At 42.8% G+C, this 16,128-nt stretch overlaps 2 protein-coding genes and 1 pseudogene across 5 annotated transcripts in view; 1 reads left to right on the forward strand and 2 right to left on the reverse strand.

The window, feature by feature from the left end:
• The window catches only part of Cept1 (choline/ethanolamine phosphotransferase 1), a 48,392-nt gene extending 44,484 nt beyond the window's left edge, over positions 1 to 3,908 (forward strand). For both annotated transcript variants that reach the window (XM_090334404.1, XM_090334405.1), the window contains exons 6-9: positions 31 to 162; positions 909 to 1,067; positions 2,251 to 2,376; positions 3,137 to 3,908. In XM_090334404.1, coding sequence (XP_090190530.1) covers positions 31 to 162; positions 909 to 1,067; positions 2,251 to 2,376; positions 3,137 to 3,256 — 537 coding nt within the window. In that variant the 3' untranslated portion in view covers positions 3,257 to 3,908. The remainder of the gene's footprint in view (positions 1 to 30; positions 163 to 908; positions 1,068 to 2,250; positions 2,377 to 3,136) is intronic.
• A 1,493-nt stretch (positions 3,909 to 5,401) lies between these two features.
• Positions 5,402 to 6,420, reverse strand: LOC150061503 (chromobox protein homolog 1-like; annotated as a pseudogene).
• A 2,193-nt stretch (positions 6,421 to 8,613) lies between these two features.
• Positions 8,614 to 16,128, reverse strand: part of Dennd2d (DENN domain containing 2D) — a 55,610-nt gene continuing 48,095 nt past the window's right edge. For all 3 annotated transcript variants that reach the window (XM_090334406.1, XM_090334408.1, XM_090334407.1), the window contains exons 8-12: positions 15,135 to 15,312; positions 11,017 to 11,058; positions 10,251 to 10,335; positions 9,486 to 9,725; positions 8,614 to 9,113 (exon numbers count right to left, since the gene is read on the reverse strand). In XM_090334406.1, the coding sequence (XP_090190532.1) occupies positions 9,013 to 9,113; positions 9,486 to 9,725; positions 10,251 to 10,335; positions 11,017 to 11,058; positions 15,135 to 15,312 (646 nt within the window). In that variant the 3' untranslated portion in view covers positions 8,614 to 9,012. The remainder of the gene's footprint in view (positions 9,114 to 9,485; positions 9,726 to 10,250; positions 10,336 to 11,016; positions 11,059 to 15,134; positions 15,313 to 16,128) is intronic.

The raw sequence follows: 16,128 nt of genomic DNA on the forward strand, positions 1-16,128 counted from the left end.
AATTGTTTTTTTTCTCTCTGCCCATTGAAGATTCCAGTGCTGAATATTCAAATGAAACTTTTTCCTGCACTGTGTACTGTAGCAGGGACCATATTTTCCTGTACAAATTACTTCCGTGTAATCTTCACAGGTGGCGTTGGCAAAAATGGATCAACAATAGCAGTGAGTATATCAAGATTTTCAGTTTCCAACCAAGACTTGATTTCATGGTCACTTCTTTTTTTTCATTTATAAGGTATAAAATTATTTGTTAATTCAGAATTTCCAATTAGCTTTTTTAAGTCTAAAATTGCTCAATATACATATATACTTTTATATCCCTACATAGGAATATTTTGTGCATGCACAAGAATATACATACATGTATATATGCATTTATTTTGCAAAATAATCACCTAGTATGTAAAAGATAAGGTTGACCCTACCAAGTAAAATCTTCAGTTTCTGCTTACCCAATTTATGCTATTGCTTTGCATTAGCATAATTCTGAGATTCAGTTTCTAGAAATGGTTAGTTGACAGACACTATGGGGCTCTGGAAATTTAAGGATGTAGCTGGATGTGGTGGCCTATAAACCCAGTTTACACAAGAAATCTAGGTAAGAGGATTATAGTCTGAGGCCAGAATTGGCCAAAAAGCAGGAAACCCAACCTGAAAAATAACTAAAGGCAAAACAAGAATGAGAGTATGCCTTCAATGGATTTGAGTGTCTGTCTAGCAAGTATGAAGCTCTGAGTTCAAACCCCAGTACCACCACCACCACCATCCCCTGCCAAGAAAGTTTAAGGCCAGCATGGGCTAAATAATATCCTAAAAGGAGAAAAAAAAAAAAGACTGAGTTGGAATGTGTTATGATAGAGCCATGTGGTATATCTGACAAAACGCTGTTCACTCTTCACTCTGTACAGGGGACAAGTGTCCTGTCTCCTTTTCTCCATATTGGATCGGTGATTACGCTAGCTGTAATGATCTACAAGAAGTCAGCAGTTCAGCTTTTTGAAAAGCATCCCTGTCTTTATATTCTGACATTTGGTTTTGTATCAGCTAAAATCACTAATAAGCTTGTGGTAAGCACCCCAAATTTTACTGGTTTTAATATTCTTCTTACTTTAATTTTATGGTCCTTGTTTTTATTTTGTGACTTCCCCAGCAGTCTTAAGTGTACAATAAAAAATCTCTTAGCAAAGCTAAGCATGGTGGCTCACACCTGTAATCCTAGCTACTCAGGAGGCTAAGATCTGAGGATCGCTATTCAAAGCCAGCCCAAGCACTAAAGTCTGTGAGACTCTTATCTCCAATTAACCACTAGAAAACCTGAAGTGGCACTGTGGCTCAAGGAGTAGGGTGGTCGTCTTGAGCTAAAGAGCTCGGGGACAGCACCTAGGCCCAGAGTTCAAGTCCCATGACTGACAAAAGAAAAATCTCTTAGCAACAGCTAGGTGCTGGTGGATCATGCCTGTGATCCTAGCTACTTGGACTGAGACTCTGACTATCACAGTTCAAAGCTAGCCCAAGCTGGAAGAAGTTTCCTGGAAAGCCCATGAGACTCCTATCTCTAGTTTACCACCAAAAAGCTGGAAATAGAGATGCGACTCAAGTGGTAGAGCACTAGCTCTTAGCATAAAAGCTCAAGAAAGTACCCAAGCCCTGCATTCAAGTCCCAGGAGAAAGAAACACACACACACACACACACACACACACACACACACACACACACACACACACCACACACCCCCCATCTTTCTGGGTGTCAGCATGTGTGCTATTTTTATTCTTGTGAATTTTTTTCCATATATTTTTCATTGTAATTAATAGAAGGGTTACATTATATTCACCAGATAGAAGGTGCATTACTTCACAAACGTTATATCCTTTCTCATGTCTTGGTCCCCATTTTCCTCCCCCCTCCCCCTAGTCTTGTGAATTTACAGTTAAGTTTGCCTGAACTTATTTGAACTTGTGTAACCTTTCTTCATTCTGTCTGCTGATTAATGCTCATTTCATCTATACTCATCAGTCTTAGCCTGAACTTTCACCTTGTCTTCTCATAATAAATATATTTACAAGTTTAGTTGATACTCGTAGAGCTCTTTTTCTATAGCACAACTTTGTTAAATTTTTAGTTTTAGAAATTTATCCATTGCTAAAGAATTCTTGAAATGTTGATGTTTGAGCACAGTGCTGATTTACTATAACTTATGATAGCTCTCACACGAAATGCCTGCCTCATATATTTTGTTCTGTTTATAGGTTGCACACATGACAAAAAGTGAAATGCATTTGCATGACACAGCCTTCATAGGTCCAGCACTTTTGTTTCTGGACCAGTATTTTAACAGCTTCATTGATGAATATATTGTGCTTTGGATTGCTCTGGTAGGTATTGTATTATGTCTTGTTTCAGCACTTAGAAGCTGCTAGTTTTCTGGTTTTAATGGGCCAGTCCTACAAAGGTCATAGAATTGTAATATCTAGGAATGTCAGAAATCTATACATATGAGGTATTGGGACTGTTCTAAGTTGGTATTTTAGCCATTTTTTTGTGTGTGTTGTTCGTGTTAATACTACCTGAATGAGGCTCATAAATTCCAAATTTCAGGATTATGTAAAACAACCCGTTTACCTAGCCATGACCATCCTTTTATGTATTGTCTTGATTTCTTGATATCATGGCAAAGTTGAACAGTTGTAACGGACAATAAGGCCCACAAAGGTTTAACTGTTTTACTGTCTATGAATTGTTGATAGATCTTGAGAAACTAGAGTTCTTTATTTATATAAAACTGATGGTGACTCTGGAAGAAAATCAGAGTCTAGCTGGGCGTGGTGGCTCATACCTATAATTCTAGATACTCAGGAGGCTGAGATCTGAGGATCAAGGTTCAAAGCTAGCCCGGGCACAAAAGGACATGAGACTCTTGAGTTAACCTCTAGTAAACGGGAAGTGGGGCTTGGATCAAGGATAGGGCAATAGCCTTGAGCTGAAGAGCTCAGGAACAGCACTCAGGCCAAGTTCAAGCCCCATGACCCACAAAAATGAAAAGAAAAAGTCAGAGACCATTTTTCTGTCCTTTCTGTAAGCTTAATGAGGACCTGAGCAGATGCTGAGAATCTCACCATCTCTTTTTCTCTCTAGGTCTTCTCTTTCTTTGATTTGATCCGCTATTGTGTCAGTGTTTGCAATCAGATTGCATCTCACCTGCACATACATGTCTTCAGAATCAAGGTCTCTTCAGCTCATTCTAATCATCATTAATGATATAGCTGGTGTTGAATAAGGAACTCATGCTTTCGCAGGAAGTAAATATACTAAGAAAAAGGGGGTGGTTAAGAACAAATCTAATTTATAATAATCAATGTCATATAACTCTTATTCTTTGTTGTTGGTAACACTCCCTTAACTCTCCTGTGTGGGAATGGGAATGTCAGTCTCATCATCCTATAAATTATACATGTTGTCAAGCAGAGTTTGCCCCAAGAAAGCATGCAGGACAAAAAAAATGCCATGTGTTTGTGATTCTCCTGGATTCAGAATAATACTATCATAAGGAGCAAATCCCAGCAGTGGAAATTTCTGCTGTAGAATATTTGCAGGTCAAAGATGGTTGTTTATTTTTTAATTTTAACAAATCATCATCTTTTAGTAACATCTTTTATTTTCTTGTTGTCTCAGGCTTTCTTTAGTAAGGAGCTCAGCTGTGAAAGATACATGCTACTAGTTTGTGAGGTGAAATGAGTGATACAAATCTTGAACGTGGATTGAAAGGTTTACAAAGGGTGTATTTTTTTTTTATTGCTCAAGAAGTGATATCTCTTGTGGGCTTGGGAAATCCTATCAGCATGCAGAATAATGTAACTTTTGTCGATCCATTTTATTTTTTTAAATAAATATTTGATCTAAAAGCCAATTTATTTTCCTCTCAGTTTTATTCAGTGGAACACCATATGAAGTTTTGTCTTTTTTTTTTTATAAATCTATAGTTTTATTAAGACAAAAACTGACAGCATGGTATGAAGTTTACAGATAAACAGAATTTTCACAGATGTCTTAACACATGCCTAAAAAAATTTTACAATGTAGATCTAGAAGGTCTTGATGTCAAGAATCCATAGAGCAATTTTAGCTGGACATGGTGGTTTATACCTACAATCCCAGCATTTGGAAGGCCGAGGCAGGAGGATCGGGAGTTCAAGGTCAGCCTAAGCTATATATCAAGACCTTGTCTCAAAAAAGAAAAAAAAAGGGGGGGACAAAGGGACATTTTTGGGTAGCTCTTAATTCTGATTGTTTTGTACTTTTTTGTTGTTGTTTTAGTACTCTTTAAAGGAAAGCACTGCCCTAGTATGAAAGGTTAATCTCCTGAGACCAGAGCTTTTGGAATAATTAAACCTTGGAGCAACTCAATGAAATTTGTGCTGTGACTAAACCCTGACACTAATGGCCTCAGAGTTCAAAGATCAAAAAACAGATCATAAGGTTTTACCCTAATAGCATGAAGTTCTTCTTTCTCTTATACTCCCTCAGCCCTCCCCAAATAATTTAAGCCAGTGGCTTAAGTGGACAAATTGAAAAGGGGGGGGAAGAAAAAATGGGGGGTGTCTTTGTCTAATTTCAAGGTTTAGCACCTCTATGATGACAGAATGGTCTGGTCTGCCTGTGTATACTCTCCAATAAAAGACTCCCCCGTCTCAGTTTGTTGCCCTCTCTACAATGGCAGCTTTGGCAACTTAGGAACTGGCTTAGCTTCCCGGGCAGCATGAAGCCAAGTCAGGGACCAGCTCATTCACAGCTTTTAAGCAGTCTCTCAGTCCTTATTTATGGTGCCAATATATATATACTTTTTTTTGAAAAGGTAAAATATTCTGAGCACGGAACCAAATCATTAGGTGTTCTTTTCATTGTTTCACCATTTCCCCAATGAAGCCCCAAATTTAAACCAAAATGATCTTATCTCATCCCCCCTTCCAGCCCACCCCTCCCAATCCCAAATAATACACCAGTAATAGCCAAAAAGTACACACATGCTGCGCTGTAAAAATGCAGTTAACACTATTGGGAAGAAGGCTGTGGGTTGTGGAGATGCTCTTTGAAGATGAACAGTATCTTTTTGCTCTCCCACACACCCATTTCTGCAAAGTTCTGTCCTTCATAGAAGGCCCTTTGCCTTTCTCAGCAAAATGCCAGATGGGCTGCCTTGAAACACTTAACCCTTCCCTGCCACTGGGATCGGTGTGCAAATTATATAGCGTGGAACGGCTTTAAAGCACTTGGGCTGCTGCAGGGCATAGAAACCATACTGGCTCTTCAAAGGACATCTCAAGCCACCATATGGTGTCAAAACAAGTCTTCCTCCCCACTTGAAACCCACAGTCAGAGGTGACAGGCTGCTACTATGGAGAGTTAATTCTTGTCGTCTTTTTTGTCGTCATCCTCTGAGGAGTAGGAATGCCACGTCAACTTTTCCTCATAGAAGGAGATGACAACCTGTGGACACTTGACATTGGCTTCCTTGGCAGGGACTAGATCAGCCTCATCAGAGTTTTTCCTGTAACTCGAGTTCAGGTTAGCAGTCAGGCTGAGGGTCACTATCGAAGGACTATGCCATCTTAAAGATTTCACACCTGGGCGAATGGAATTTCGAAGATCCAGCCCTTTTCCTCTGGCATGGAACAGATGAGAAGGAGGAAAAAACCACACAGAGCCACTGGCAGACTCACCATTTCATCAGGAACATGAGCTCTCTGCTGGAGTCTAGCTCCAATAACCCACTCCGGCTCCAAACCCCGGGCAAAGCTCGTGGCTTTTCTGACTCTTCTTTCTTCTTTGGCTTGCTTTCCTCTCCCTTATCTTCAGAATCAGAATCAGCTTTTCGCTTGCCTCCCTCTGATTTGTCTGTCTCATGTGCTGTTTCTGTGACTGTAGAAACTCAGCAATGAGGACAGGGCAATCCAGGTTCTCTTCAGGCTCCCACGTATTGTCCTCGTCTGAGAAACCCTTCCACTTTAGGAGGTATTCCACTTTGCCTTTTACAACTCTACGGTTGAGAACTTTTTCCACCACATATTCCTCTTCCTCTTCTAGTACCTCCTCCACTTTCTTCTTGTTTTGCTTTTTTCCCCATAGTGCCCGCCAGCTTTCCAGTTTAAAGGGTGACGCTGCTCAGAGCAGCGTCGAAAGTCAGAGAGAAATCGGTGCCACGCGACTGGCGTGTCCTACTGGATGGGTCAAGCAAGTGGCACAACATACTAAGTTTTAATGTCATTTTTTTAAGTATTAAAGAATTTTTGTTCTTTAATAAACAAGGAAAGTCAGTCAGCTGTGTTGTCACATGTCCTGTGACCTTTCTGGTAGAAATTAACTTTAAAAAGGGAAACTGAGTCCCTTTTCTTCTGAAGTTGTTACTTGATGTTGTCAGTCATGCGGGTAATCTCATCTTTCTCACTTGAGTAATTTCCTGGGCCTCTCCAGAATGTCACTTTGCACTCTCCTTTCCTAGCACTCTGCTTTCTGGAACTTCATAGTTTAAAATAGGAACCCAATGTCCTCCTTTAACTAGATGTGTTTCCATTGTCTACAGATGTTCCTTGCTTGAATGAAGAGATAGCAGAAAATTTTAGGGCTAAGATGAGGTACCTTCTTTTTTTTTTTTTCTGGTCATGGGGCTTGAACTCTGGCCCTGGGTGCTGGTCCTGAGCTCTTCAGCTCCAGGCTACTGCACTACCCTAGAGCCACAGCACCAGCCACTTCCAGTTTTCTCGTGGTTAATTGGAAATAAGAGTCTCACAGTTTTTAGTGCCCCGGCTGGCTTCAAACTGAGATCGTCAGATCTCAGCCTCCTGAGTAGCTTGGATTACAAGTATGAGCCCCTGTGTCCAGCTAGAAAATTCTTTTAGCAACACATTGATGATAAGTACACATACTTTCCTGCCCTAGCTGGCTTTGAACTGTGAACCTCAAATCTCAGCCTCCTAAGTAGCTAGGATTACAAGTGTGAACCACAGACATCTGCTCTCCTGCATTTTCAATGCTTTCCACAATTCATTGCAGATCTAGATTAGCAATGAGAGGTAAGCATTTAATGTCTTTGCTAACAGATGTTATTTACCGGGAAATTGAGATCTGAAGAGATTGAATACCAACATCACATGTACTGAGGTTTTTAGCATAGAGTCCAAAATCTTATCTGATGAGTTCTAATCCATTGCTTTCTGCCACACATCACTAGGCTTTTATGACTTGAAGTTATAAACCAAGTTGCTAGGCTAATTGAAATGTGTTCTAGAATTTTTTTTTTAGCATAAAGGGAATTGGAAAACCACCTAAATATTCATTGTATCCTTCATTATTAGAAAGCAGCAGATCAAAGGTACATTTATAAAAAGCCTCCACTGACCCTGATTCCTCATACACCTTCATTTACCTACCCAAGAATCGAAATCATCCAAAGACACCTTTAAGGAATATGGATTTCCCAGCTGGGCATCATTGGCTCACGCCTGTAATCTTTACTCAGGAGGCTGGGATCTGAGGATCATGGTTCGAAGTCAGCCCAGGCAGGAAAGTCTGTGGGACTCTTAAATCCAATTAACCACCAGAAAACCGAAAGTGGCACTGTGGCTCAAGTGGTAGAGCAATAGTCAAGCTGAAGAGCTCAGGGACAGCCCTCAGGCCCAGAGTTCAAGCCCCACGACTGGGGGGAAAATGGATTTTCCAAGCTCAGTATGGTCGTGCAAACCCAGCTAATTGGGAGACATTTGCCACCATTCTTAGGATTCTTTTTTTTTTTTTTTTTAAGGTGGAAGCTTGGAGGCTCATAACTATAATCCTGGCTACTCAGGAGGCCTGGATCTAAGGACTGCAATTTAAAGCCAACCCAGGCAGAAAAGTCTGTAAAACTCTTACTAACAAGCAGAAAGCTATATGTAGAGGTGTGGCTGAAGTGGTAGAGTGCCAGCCTTTAATGAAAAAGCTAAGTAAGAGTGTAAAGCCCTGAGTTCAAGCCCTAGTAATCATGTTCATACACACACAGTGGAAGATTTTAAAGATAAGTTGCCTCTAAAGAAATGTTTCTGTCTCTTACAGTGTTTAAACTGTCCATCAGTGGGGAGGACAGTAGTCTGTCAAGAGGAAGAATTAAGTGTCAAGAGTCTTAAAATTGTGATTCCTATTATCTCAAAATGTGTTGCTATATATGTGTGTAGTTTAGCAGTTGGACATGGGTGGTGTAATACTGAAAGAACCAGTCCAGGCTGAGTTATGGGCAGGCCAGCCGATTTATAGAAACCATGTAGTGTTAGTCATGTAGGCTCTGTTGACTGAGATTTTTTGCCTTCACACTACCCTAAACTACAGCTGTTGCTTTCCAGCCAGCAGCCTGTACACCCCAGAGTGAGGAAATCCCATGTGACTGGAACCCAAAGACTGTTGACTGTATCTGGTGCGGTAGCTAGACCCCCATGCTGTGGCTGCTTTTACTAGGCTCTCTGTCTTCCTCTTTCTGTCATGGCTGGCCCCTAGGGTCCTGTGAGCTCAAACAGGTCCTCCACCATACAACCCAGTTTTGTTTTGTTTTGTTTTTAAGTATTACCTCACACATTGACACAACACACATGTAAACAATAATTTTCGTCTTTATTATCATCTTGAATGTCTATAGACTTTGTAAGCCTTTGGATCTCAACAGCTTTCTTTGTTGAGAATTTCATAATAGTGGTTCCTTGGAGATGGTGGTTGTAGCAACTTCTAACCAAGCACCTACAACACCTGTACTACTGTTTCTCACTGTCACCTCTGTAAAAATTTTTACAAAGCAGCTTTAGTCCAGTTCTGTGAACTTGAGGTCAGGCCTTCAAAGTCCCTTCAAAGCTGACAACAGATCTCAAACCCTACACACCAGTTTGCAGCAAGACCTGGTCACCAGGACTTGGAAGGAGGCTGTGGGTTCTGGAGGCTGAGAGCTCCACCAGTCCTACCACACTGGCAGGAACAAAGTACAGAATGAGCCTGCAGGGCTAGTCTCTCTTTCTCACCACAGCTGTTATCACAGTCTTTTCCTTGGGTTTCTTCTGTTTCTTTTGTTCTTCATATTCAAGTATTTTCTGTTGGAAATAACCTGTGGGTTCAAATACATGTTAGAGGCATCTAACTTAGCCAAACAGAATGTGATGACCTCAGAAATAGGAATCGGAAATGGCCTGTCTACACCTATGTCCCATCTATGATCCATATGCACAATGTTCCACCCCTGTTAGGGTCCCAAAATGAGGGCTCTCTTTGAGCCCAAAATGTGGTCTACAAAATAGGGCAGTTAGCTCTTAACAGATCTAAAATAAAACAAATCGTCCTTCTGTTGGATAATCACATTGACTTCCATACAATATGTATGAGGCATGTTTTTAGGTTTCAGGTTAGTTGTAGGTCCCTGGAAAGAAACAGTGCTTTCTCCTAAAGAGGACCCTCTGGCATATGGGGGCTGTCATTATACCTGCAGGAGGATGCCTGCTCTTCTCAGCTTCCTGGATGAAAAGAGAGAAGAGCTGGGTCTTCACAAACTTCTTCACAAATCGCCGGTTTGTCTTGGAAGTCAGAGCCTTATAGAAGGCCCGTTCTTGGAAGTGGCCTTGCCCATTGGCTTCCCGCTTGATGAAGGAAGCATAGTGACCCACAGTTTTGACAAAGAACTGTACAAAAGGCCCTGAAACATGTTCGTTGATTTGTTCTGAAGCTACAGGAAACACAAAAAGGCCACCTCAGAATAGTAAAAGGACAAATTACTCAAACTAGCCTGCAAGAACAGCTTCCATTACAGGTCAGAAATGTGAGAAAGTACTGGGGAAGGACTCACCACTAATTGACTAATTAGAAGGGGAGTCTGGGCCTGGGTACTCTGCCACTGCTTAGGAAAAAGAAAGTCATATTCAGAATCTAGGCTTCATTTTAGTTAAAGGGAATGGTGGGCCAGGCATTGATGGCTTGCTCTTGAAATCATAGCTACTCAGAAGACTGAATTCTGAGAATCATGGGTCAAAGCTGACATTGGCAGTCAAGTTATGAGACTTATCTCTCCTATTAACAACAAAAAAAGTTGAAATTAGAGGTATGGCTCCAGTGGTAAAGTGCCAGCCCTGGGTAGGAAAATCCAAGTGAGAGTACAAGCCCTAATTCTGGTTGGGAGGGTGGAGGGGGGAGGTTGGAATCATTCCCTCAATCTCCCTAGAGAAATCCAAGGTAAGAGGGGCCCATCACTTACTCTTTAACTCATTGGTCCCCTGACCAAGAGAGGCTAAGATGTCATCCTGAAGCTTTGGAGGTAGGATGTCTTTTTCATCACCAACCTAGGAGAAGACCAGTCATTTCAGAGATCATGCAGTTGAAAAGGAGGGACCAAGTAAGGGGATGTCACAAGAGTGAAGCAGTGATTACAAGCATGGCTCAAGTGGTAAAGCACTTGCTTGGCAATTATAAAGGGTATAAGTTCAAATCTTAGTACTGCCCCAAAAACAACTTGAGGATGGCATGAATACCACACCCCTAGTCACTAAACCACAGTTCAAACTAATTTGTTGCCTCCATTTTTTTTCTGAGATCATCTCAGTCCAGGTGCTAGTGGCTCATACCTGTAATCATAACAATTCAGTAGACTGAGATCTAAGGACTTGAGGTTTGAAGTCAGCCCTAACAAAAAGGTCCATAAGACTCTTCTCTCCAATGATCAGCAAAGAGCTGGGAGTGGAAGTGTAGCTCAAGCAATAGAGTGAAAAAACTCAGTACTCAAAGGCTCTGGGTTCAATCCTCAGTACCAATACACACACACACACACACACACACACACACACACACACACACACACCATTGATGACTGTCTTGTAAGGAAGGCTTCTTGGGTTTTGCCTGTGTCCTCCTTGAGAGAGAAGAAGCTATAGTAACACAAGTTCTTTCTCAAAACGATTGTTGAAATGGAGCATGAGACTAGAGTGATAGGTAGGCCTGCAAGGGTTCTGACCCCAGATACTTACTGACAATAAGAAGACTCCTTCACAAAGATCCACCAGCAGCACCTGAAGTAAATAGAATGGCATCACCTCTTCATAAATCTCAGCATTTCACAGACCATTCCCATGTCTACCTATGCTATGCCTTTGGGCCCAGGTAACAACAAAATCAGCATATTCAGTTCTCATTTCCTGCCTGGCATTCCTTATCCCCCACCATTTTCCTCTAGACACCCAAGTTCCCTCCCAGTCAAAGAGTATGTGTATTTGTACATGGAAAGGGGAAGGGAAATCTCCCTAAGGTAAAAGGGTAAATATGAGAAAATCATAGCCAGTCACTCCTTTAGTAAAACATTGATCAGAGAAATTGTTTCTATATTTGGAACATCTAATACATCAAACACAAGGGAAAAACTTTGTATAACTTATTTAATCCCGGCAACAGTTCTATGAGGTAGTTGCTATCTCCATTTGGCAGATGAAGAAATAATCTTCAAGACTCATGGTACCAATGACACTCACCTGTCAACTAAATCATTCAGGAAACTGAAATCTAATGATTATAGTTTGACGTCAACTAAATCATAAAAGTCTATGACTGCAGTTGACCACTCCAAAAAGGTGGAAGTGGAGATGTGGTTTAAGTGTAGAGTGCCAGCCTTGAGCAAAAAAGCTAAGGGTCAGCATGGAGGCCTGAGTCTGTACCTCAATACCAGCACCAAAAGAAAATACTAGTAAGTTTCAGGTCAACCCTAGATTGACCTGTCCTTGGCATTGTATTCTGCTCTCTACAACTTCCCTCTCAATTTATCTCTGGTCTGCTCTGGGATCAAGACATGTTTTGATCTCTCAGTGCTTGTACCAACATTATGTGCAATTAATTGCCAGGGATTCTACTGCATATTCCCTCACTGAGTCAGCGGTGGAATGTGTACTCAATATGCATGAGGCCCTAGGTTCAATTGCTAACACCAATAAATAAATAAATAAATAAATAAACTCCTTCAGAAACTTGGAGATTTCAGCAGGAAATTCAGTAAGGGAAGAAAATGAGGATCAACAAGAAGAGGAAGAGAGAATAAAGAGGCATATGCCTGTGGAGGTAAGTAGGATAAGCTCAGGGCTCCATCCTGACCTCAGGGCCTGCCATCAAAACCAGGGACTACAAACACATCTGCTGGCTGATTCCAAGCAGCAGGTCTGTTTCTTTGGTCCTCAGAATTGGATGGATTCCCAATATTTACATTGGAATCTTTTCTATGAAATTTGAATTTTCAGGCTATTCCTGAAAAGCTGTGAGTTCTCACACCATTCCACATTTTAAAAGGCAGCATCCCATCAGGAGCTGGTGGCTCACGCCTGTAATCCTAGCTACTCAGGAGACTGAGATCTAAGGACTGAGGTTCAAAGCCAGCCCCAGCAGACAAACCTGAGAAATGCTTATCTCCAATGAAGCAGAAGTGCAATTGTGGCTCAAGTGGTAGAGTGCTAGTCTTGATGGAAAAAAGCCAAGTGCACTAAATCCAAGTCCTAATAACTCAACCAAAAAAGTCAAGGGTAGGGCTGGGAGTTTGGCCTAGTGGTTAAAGTGCTTGCCTAGCATACACGAAGACCCAGGTTTGATTCCTTGGTACCACATACATAGAAAAAAGCCAGAAGTGGTGCTGAGGCTCAAGTGCTAGAGCTCTAGCTTGGAGAAAGTTCAAGGACAGTGCTCAGGCGCTGACCTCAAGCCCAGGACTGGCAAAAAAAAAAAAAAAGTCAAGAGTAGCATTTAGCTGTTCCCTTTTAGGCAGGGATATCACCACATGGGGTCACCAGTGTACCACGGTGCCCCCCAATCCTGTGTTGGGTGTCTTTGCTTAACTTGTTACCTGAATGTTTAGAGCGAAGGATCTCCTATATGTTCCCCTCCCAAAATGCAAAGGAGAGAGTCTGAAAATATGCCAAAAGAGCATGCACTGCAATTATCCATCTTTGGAGAAACGCTGGACTAGTCCAGGCCTGAAACCACTTGTATACATAGGCTCAGATGCCTTGGTGCAGAAAAGCTGTTCAATTGGGGGTTGGGAGAAAAGAATGTACATGAAGAATTTTTTTCGAAGCTGTTCCCAAACATCTCCTATGGTCTGTGGAGTAATGTCTGTCCAAGAGCTTGTAAGTGGAATTAAGAGAGTCTTTCCCTCCTCCCCCAATCAGTCTGGTCACATGGCCCTCCTCCTTTCTCTCATGTCTACTTCTCAGCCAACGCTCTGGAATAGCATGAACCAGAGTCTCTCTCTCCACCTTCCCCTGTTGACCACTGAAGGGGGGCAGCTTCTAAGGAACTGGAGTTAGGTTCAGGAAGTTTCGTAACTTTGGGGGTTGGGACATTTGAAGTTTTATTGCTAAACAGAAAGCTAATACTCTGGTCCAGTTAGTCACAGTGCTAAGGGCAGGTTCAAAGGGCATGTGTATTCAAGTCTGCAGCTCCAGGGAGTTGTAAGCAAGCTAGGGGAACAAAGAAGGGCAAGGCAGCCTGCCTCCCTGGCCCAGCAACACCTCCTGCAGGAGGTTGGTTGGTCCCACTTGGCCTGTATGGACTTCCGGTAGAAGAACTGAGTTCTCTGGAGTTCAACTATGGCTTGTGTAAAATGGGAAAAGTCTTTCACTAAGACGATCCAGGCCTTTTGAGTAGCTTGCTTCTCCACCCATCTGCGTGGAATGAATCACTGGTTAGCCAGGGCAAGGGCCCCAAGTATCCCTCCTGCCTTCAGACATCAAAACATACTATCCTATGGTTCCTACCGACAACTCAAAGAACAGTACATGTTTTGTGCTGCCCATCCACACGGGGGATAGATTTCTGTGAGTAACAGCCATTTTCACATCAAATCCTTGTTCTGGATCAGGGTCAGAGCCAAGAAATAAAGACAAGTTGGGTGCTGATGGCTCCCACCTGTAATCCTAGCTACTTGGGAAGATTGCAATTCAAAGCCAGCCCACACACAAAAAAAAATCCATGACACTCCATCTCTAATTAACCAGAGAAATTCTGGGCTAGAGGTGTGGCTCAAGTAGTAGCCACACCACCTGTGACCTAGCAAACAGGCTCTGAATTAGTACCAGCATGGAAGGGAGGGAGGGAGGAAAAGAGGAAAGAGAAAGGAAGGAAAAAATAAAAGCTAAACTGAGCACTGGTGGCTCACATCTGTAATCCTAGTTACTCAGGAGACTGAGATCTGAGGATCAAGGTTCAAACCCAACTGAGTCTATGAGACTCTTCTCTCTAGTTAACCACCAGAAAACTGGAAGTGGCACTGTGGTTCACGTGACAGAGAACTAGTTTTCAGTTGAAGAGTCAGAGACAATGCCCAGGGCCAGAGTTCAAGCCCCACAACCAACAACAACAACAAAAAAAAGTTGGACACTGGTGGCTCAAGCCTGTAATCCTAGCTAGTCAGGAGACCAAAATATGAGGATCAAGGTTCAAAGCCAGCCCAGGCAGACAAATCTAAGAAACCCATATCCTCAGTTAACCAGCAAAAAGCCACAAGTGGAGATGTGGCTCAAGTGCCAGTCTTGAGCAAAAAAAGCCGAGCAAGAGCACACGGTCCTGATTCCAAGACCCAAACTAGATTTCTACATAGATTTACAAATGATAAAGCTAACAAAATCCAAGAGGATTTGAATAGACCTGTATCTTCATTAGCAACTGTGCTCTGAGCTACTCAGAAAAATGTCCCATGATTACAAGAATTTGCCGTTTTTCAAGTCTCATTGTTTGCAGGAGGGCTCACTTCCAAGAGAACTGGGCAGACTTGGAGGGGTGTGTGTGGTACAGACCAGCTGTGGTCATCCACTCAGCTGAGAGGTGGGACACCTCCAGAGACTGCCCATTAGATCCGGCTGGTGTAGGGGGCCCCAGGCCCCTCCACAGATCATGAGTGACAAATCAACCACTCTGGAGAAGAAAGTCCACACACGTGGACATGTCAGGCCCCAGCACTGAACACTTAGCTCCGTTTTACAGATGTGGAAACTCAAGGCTTAAAGAGATGAAGTAACTTGCCCCAAATCAAACAGCTGTTAGCAGCAGAGCTGGGGTCCAGATCCAGGTCTGCCTGGCTCCAAATCCATGCACTCTTCTTGCTGCGGCATACCTCTTCCATGGGGCTGTCCATCACCTCTTGCCGAAAGCGCATTTGTACTCCAACCATGAAGGGGGTGGGGCAGCAGACCGTGGCCAGAAGACTCTCTGGGACGACAGGGATGTAGGTGTGTGCCCAGCTGAAGGGGTAGAGCAGCGCAGCAGCAGCATGGATGCACTGGGACAGAGTGCTGGAGCACAGAGAATGAGAGTCAGAGAGGTCCCCAAACCTCCTCCTCCCTTGACTCCCCGCTCATAGCCCAACACGTACAGCAGCTCCTGACTGTGCAACCTGTGCTGCTGGAGAGAGACAACGTTGAGAGCCATGATGGTTACAGAACTTGTGGCTACTTGTTGCCAGGAGGGGAAGGGTGGACAGCCTGAGCCATGGCTCTGCTCCAGTAGGGTGGGGTCTCCTTTCACCCTTACTCTACTCATCTGAGGCCCAAAACAGAAGCAGCTCAGAGAGAGGAAGAAGAGATGTCTTCACTCAAACAGAGAAATGACTGGGACTCTCTGCTGTGTGCTCACCATAGTAAAGAGGACGTAGTAAAGAGGACATGGCTACTCGGGCCCTGCTTTTAAGGAACTCACAGTATAGGAAGAGATACATCAGTGGAGAGGCAAAGCCTCATCTCCTCTGTGTCTACCTACCCTCAACCCCATTTGACTTCACATAGCTTTCTTGTGGCCATCTGAGGTTATTGAAAGCTACCAGGTCGGTGTCTTTAGTTAACTTGGGAAATTCCTAGGTTCCAGAAACAGTTGTGCAAGGATTCCTTTATGGAAAGTCCCACAGAGGTGGCTGCTCTAGGCTTTGCAACAAAGCAGGTCATTACTTCAGGTCATTACTGCTTAAGTCACCACATAGCACCTTATATACACAGAGAGAGAGAGAGAAAGAGAGAGAGAGAGAGAGAATATCAGTCTCTGGCTTCACTATTCTCTGATAGCTTTCATGGCTCTTCATTTTTCCAGACAAATTGCCTCTTACCGAGGCCAATAAA

This window comes from Megascapheus bottae, chromosome 6 (genome assembly GCF_031878675.1).
Source record: "Megascapheus bottae isolate mThoBot1 chromosome 6, mThoBot2.hap1, whole genome shotgun sequence".
NCBI lineage: Eukaryota > Metazoa > Chordata > Mammalia > Rodentia > Geomyidae > Megascapheus > Megascapheus bottae.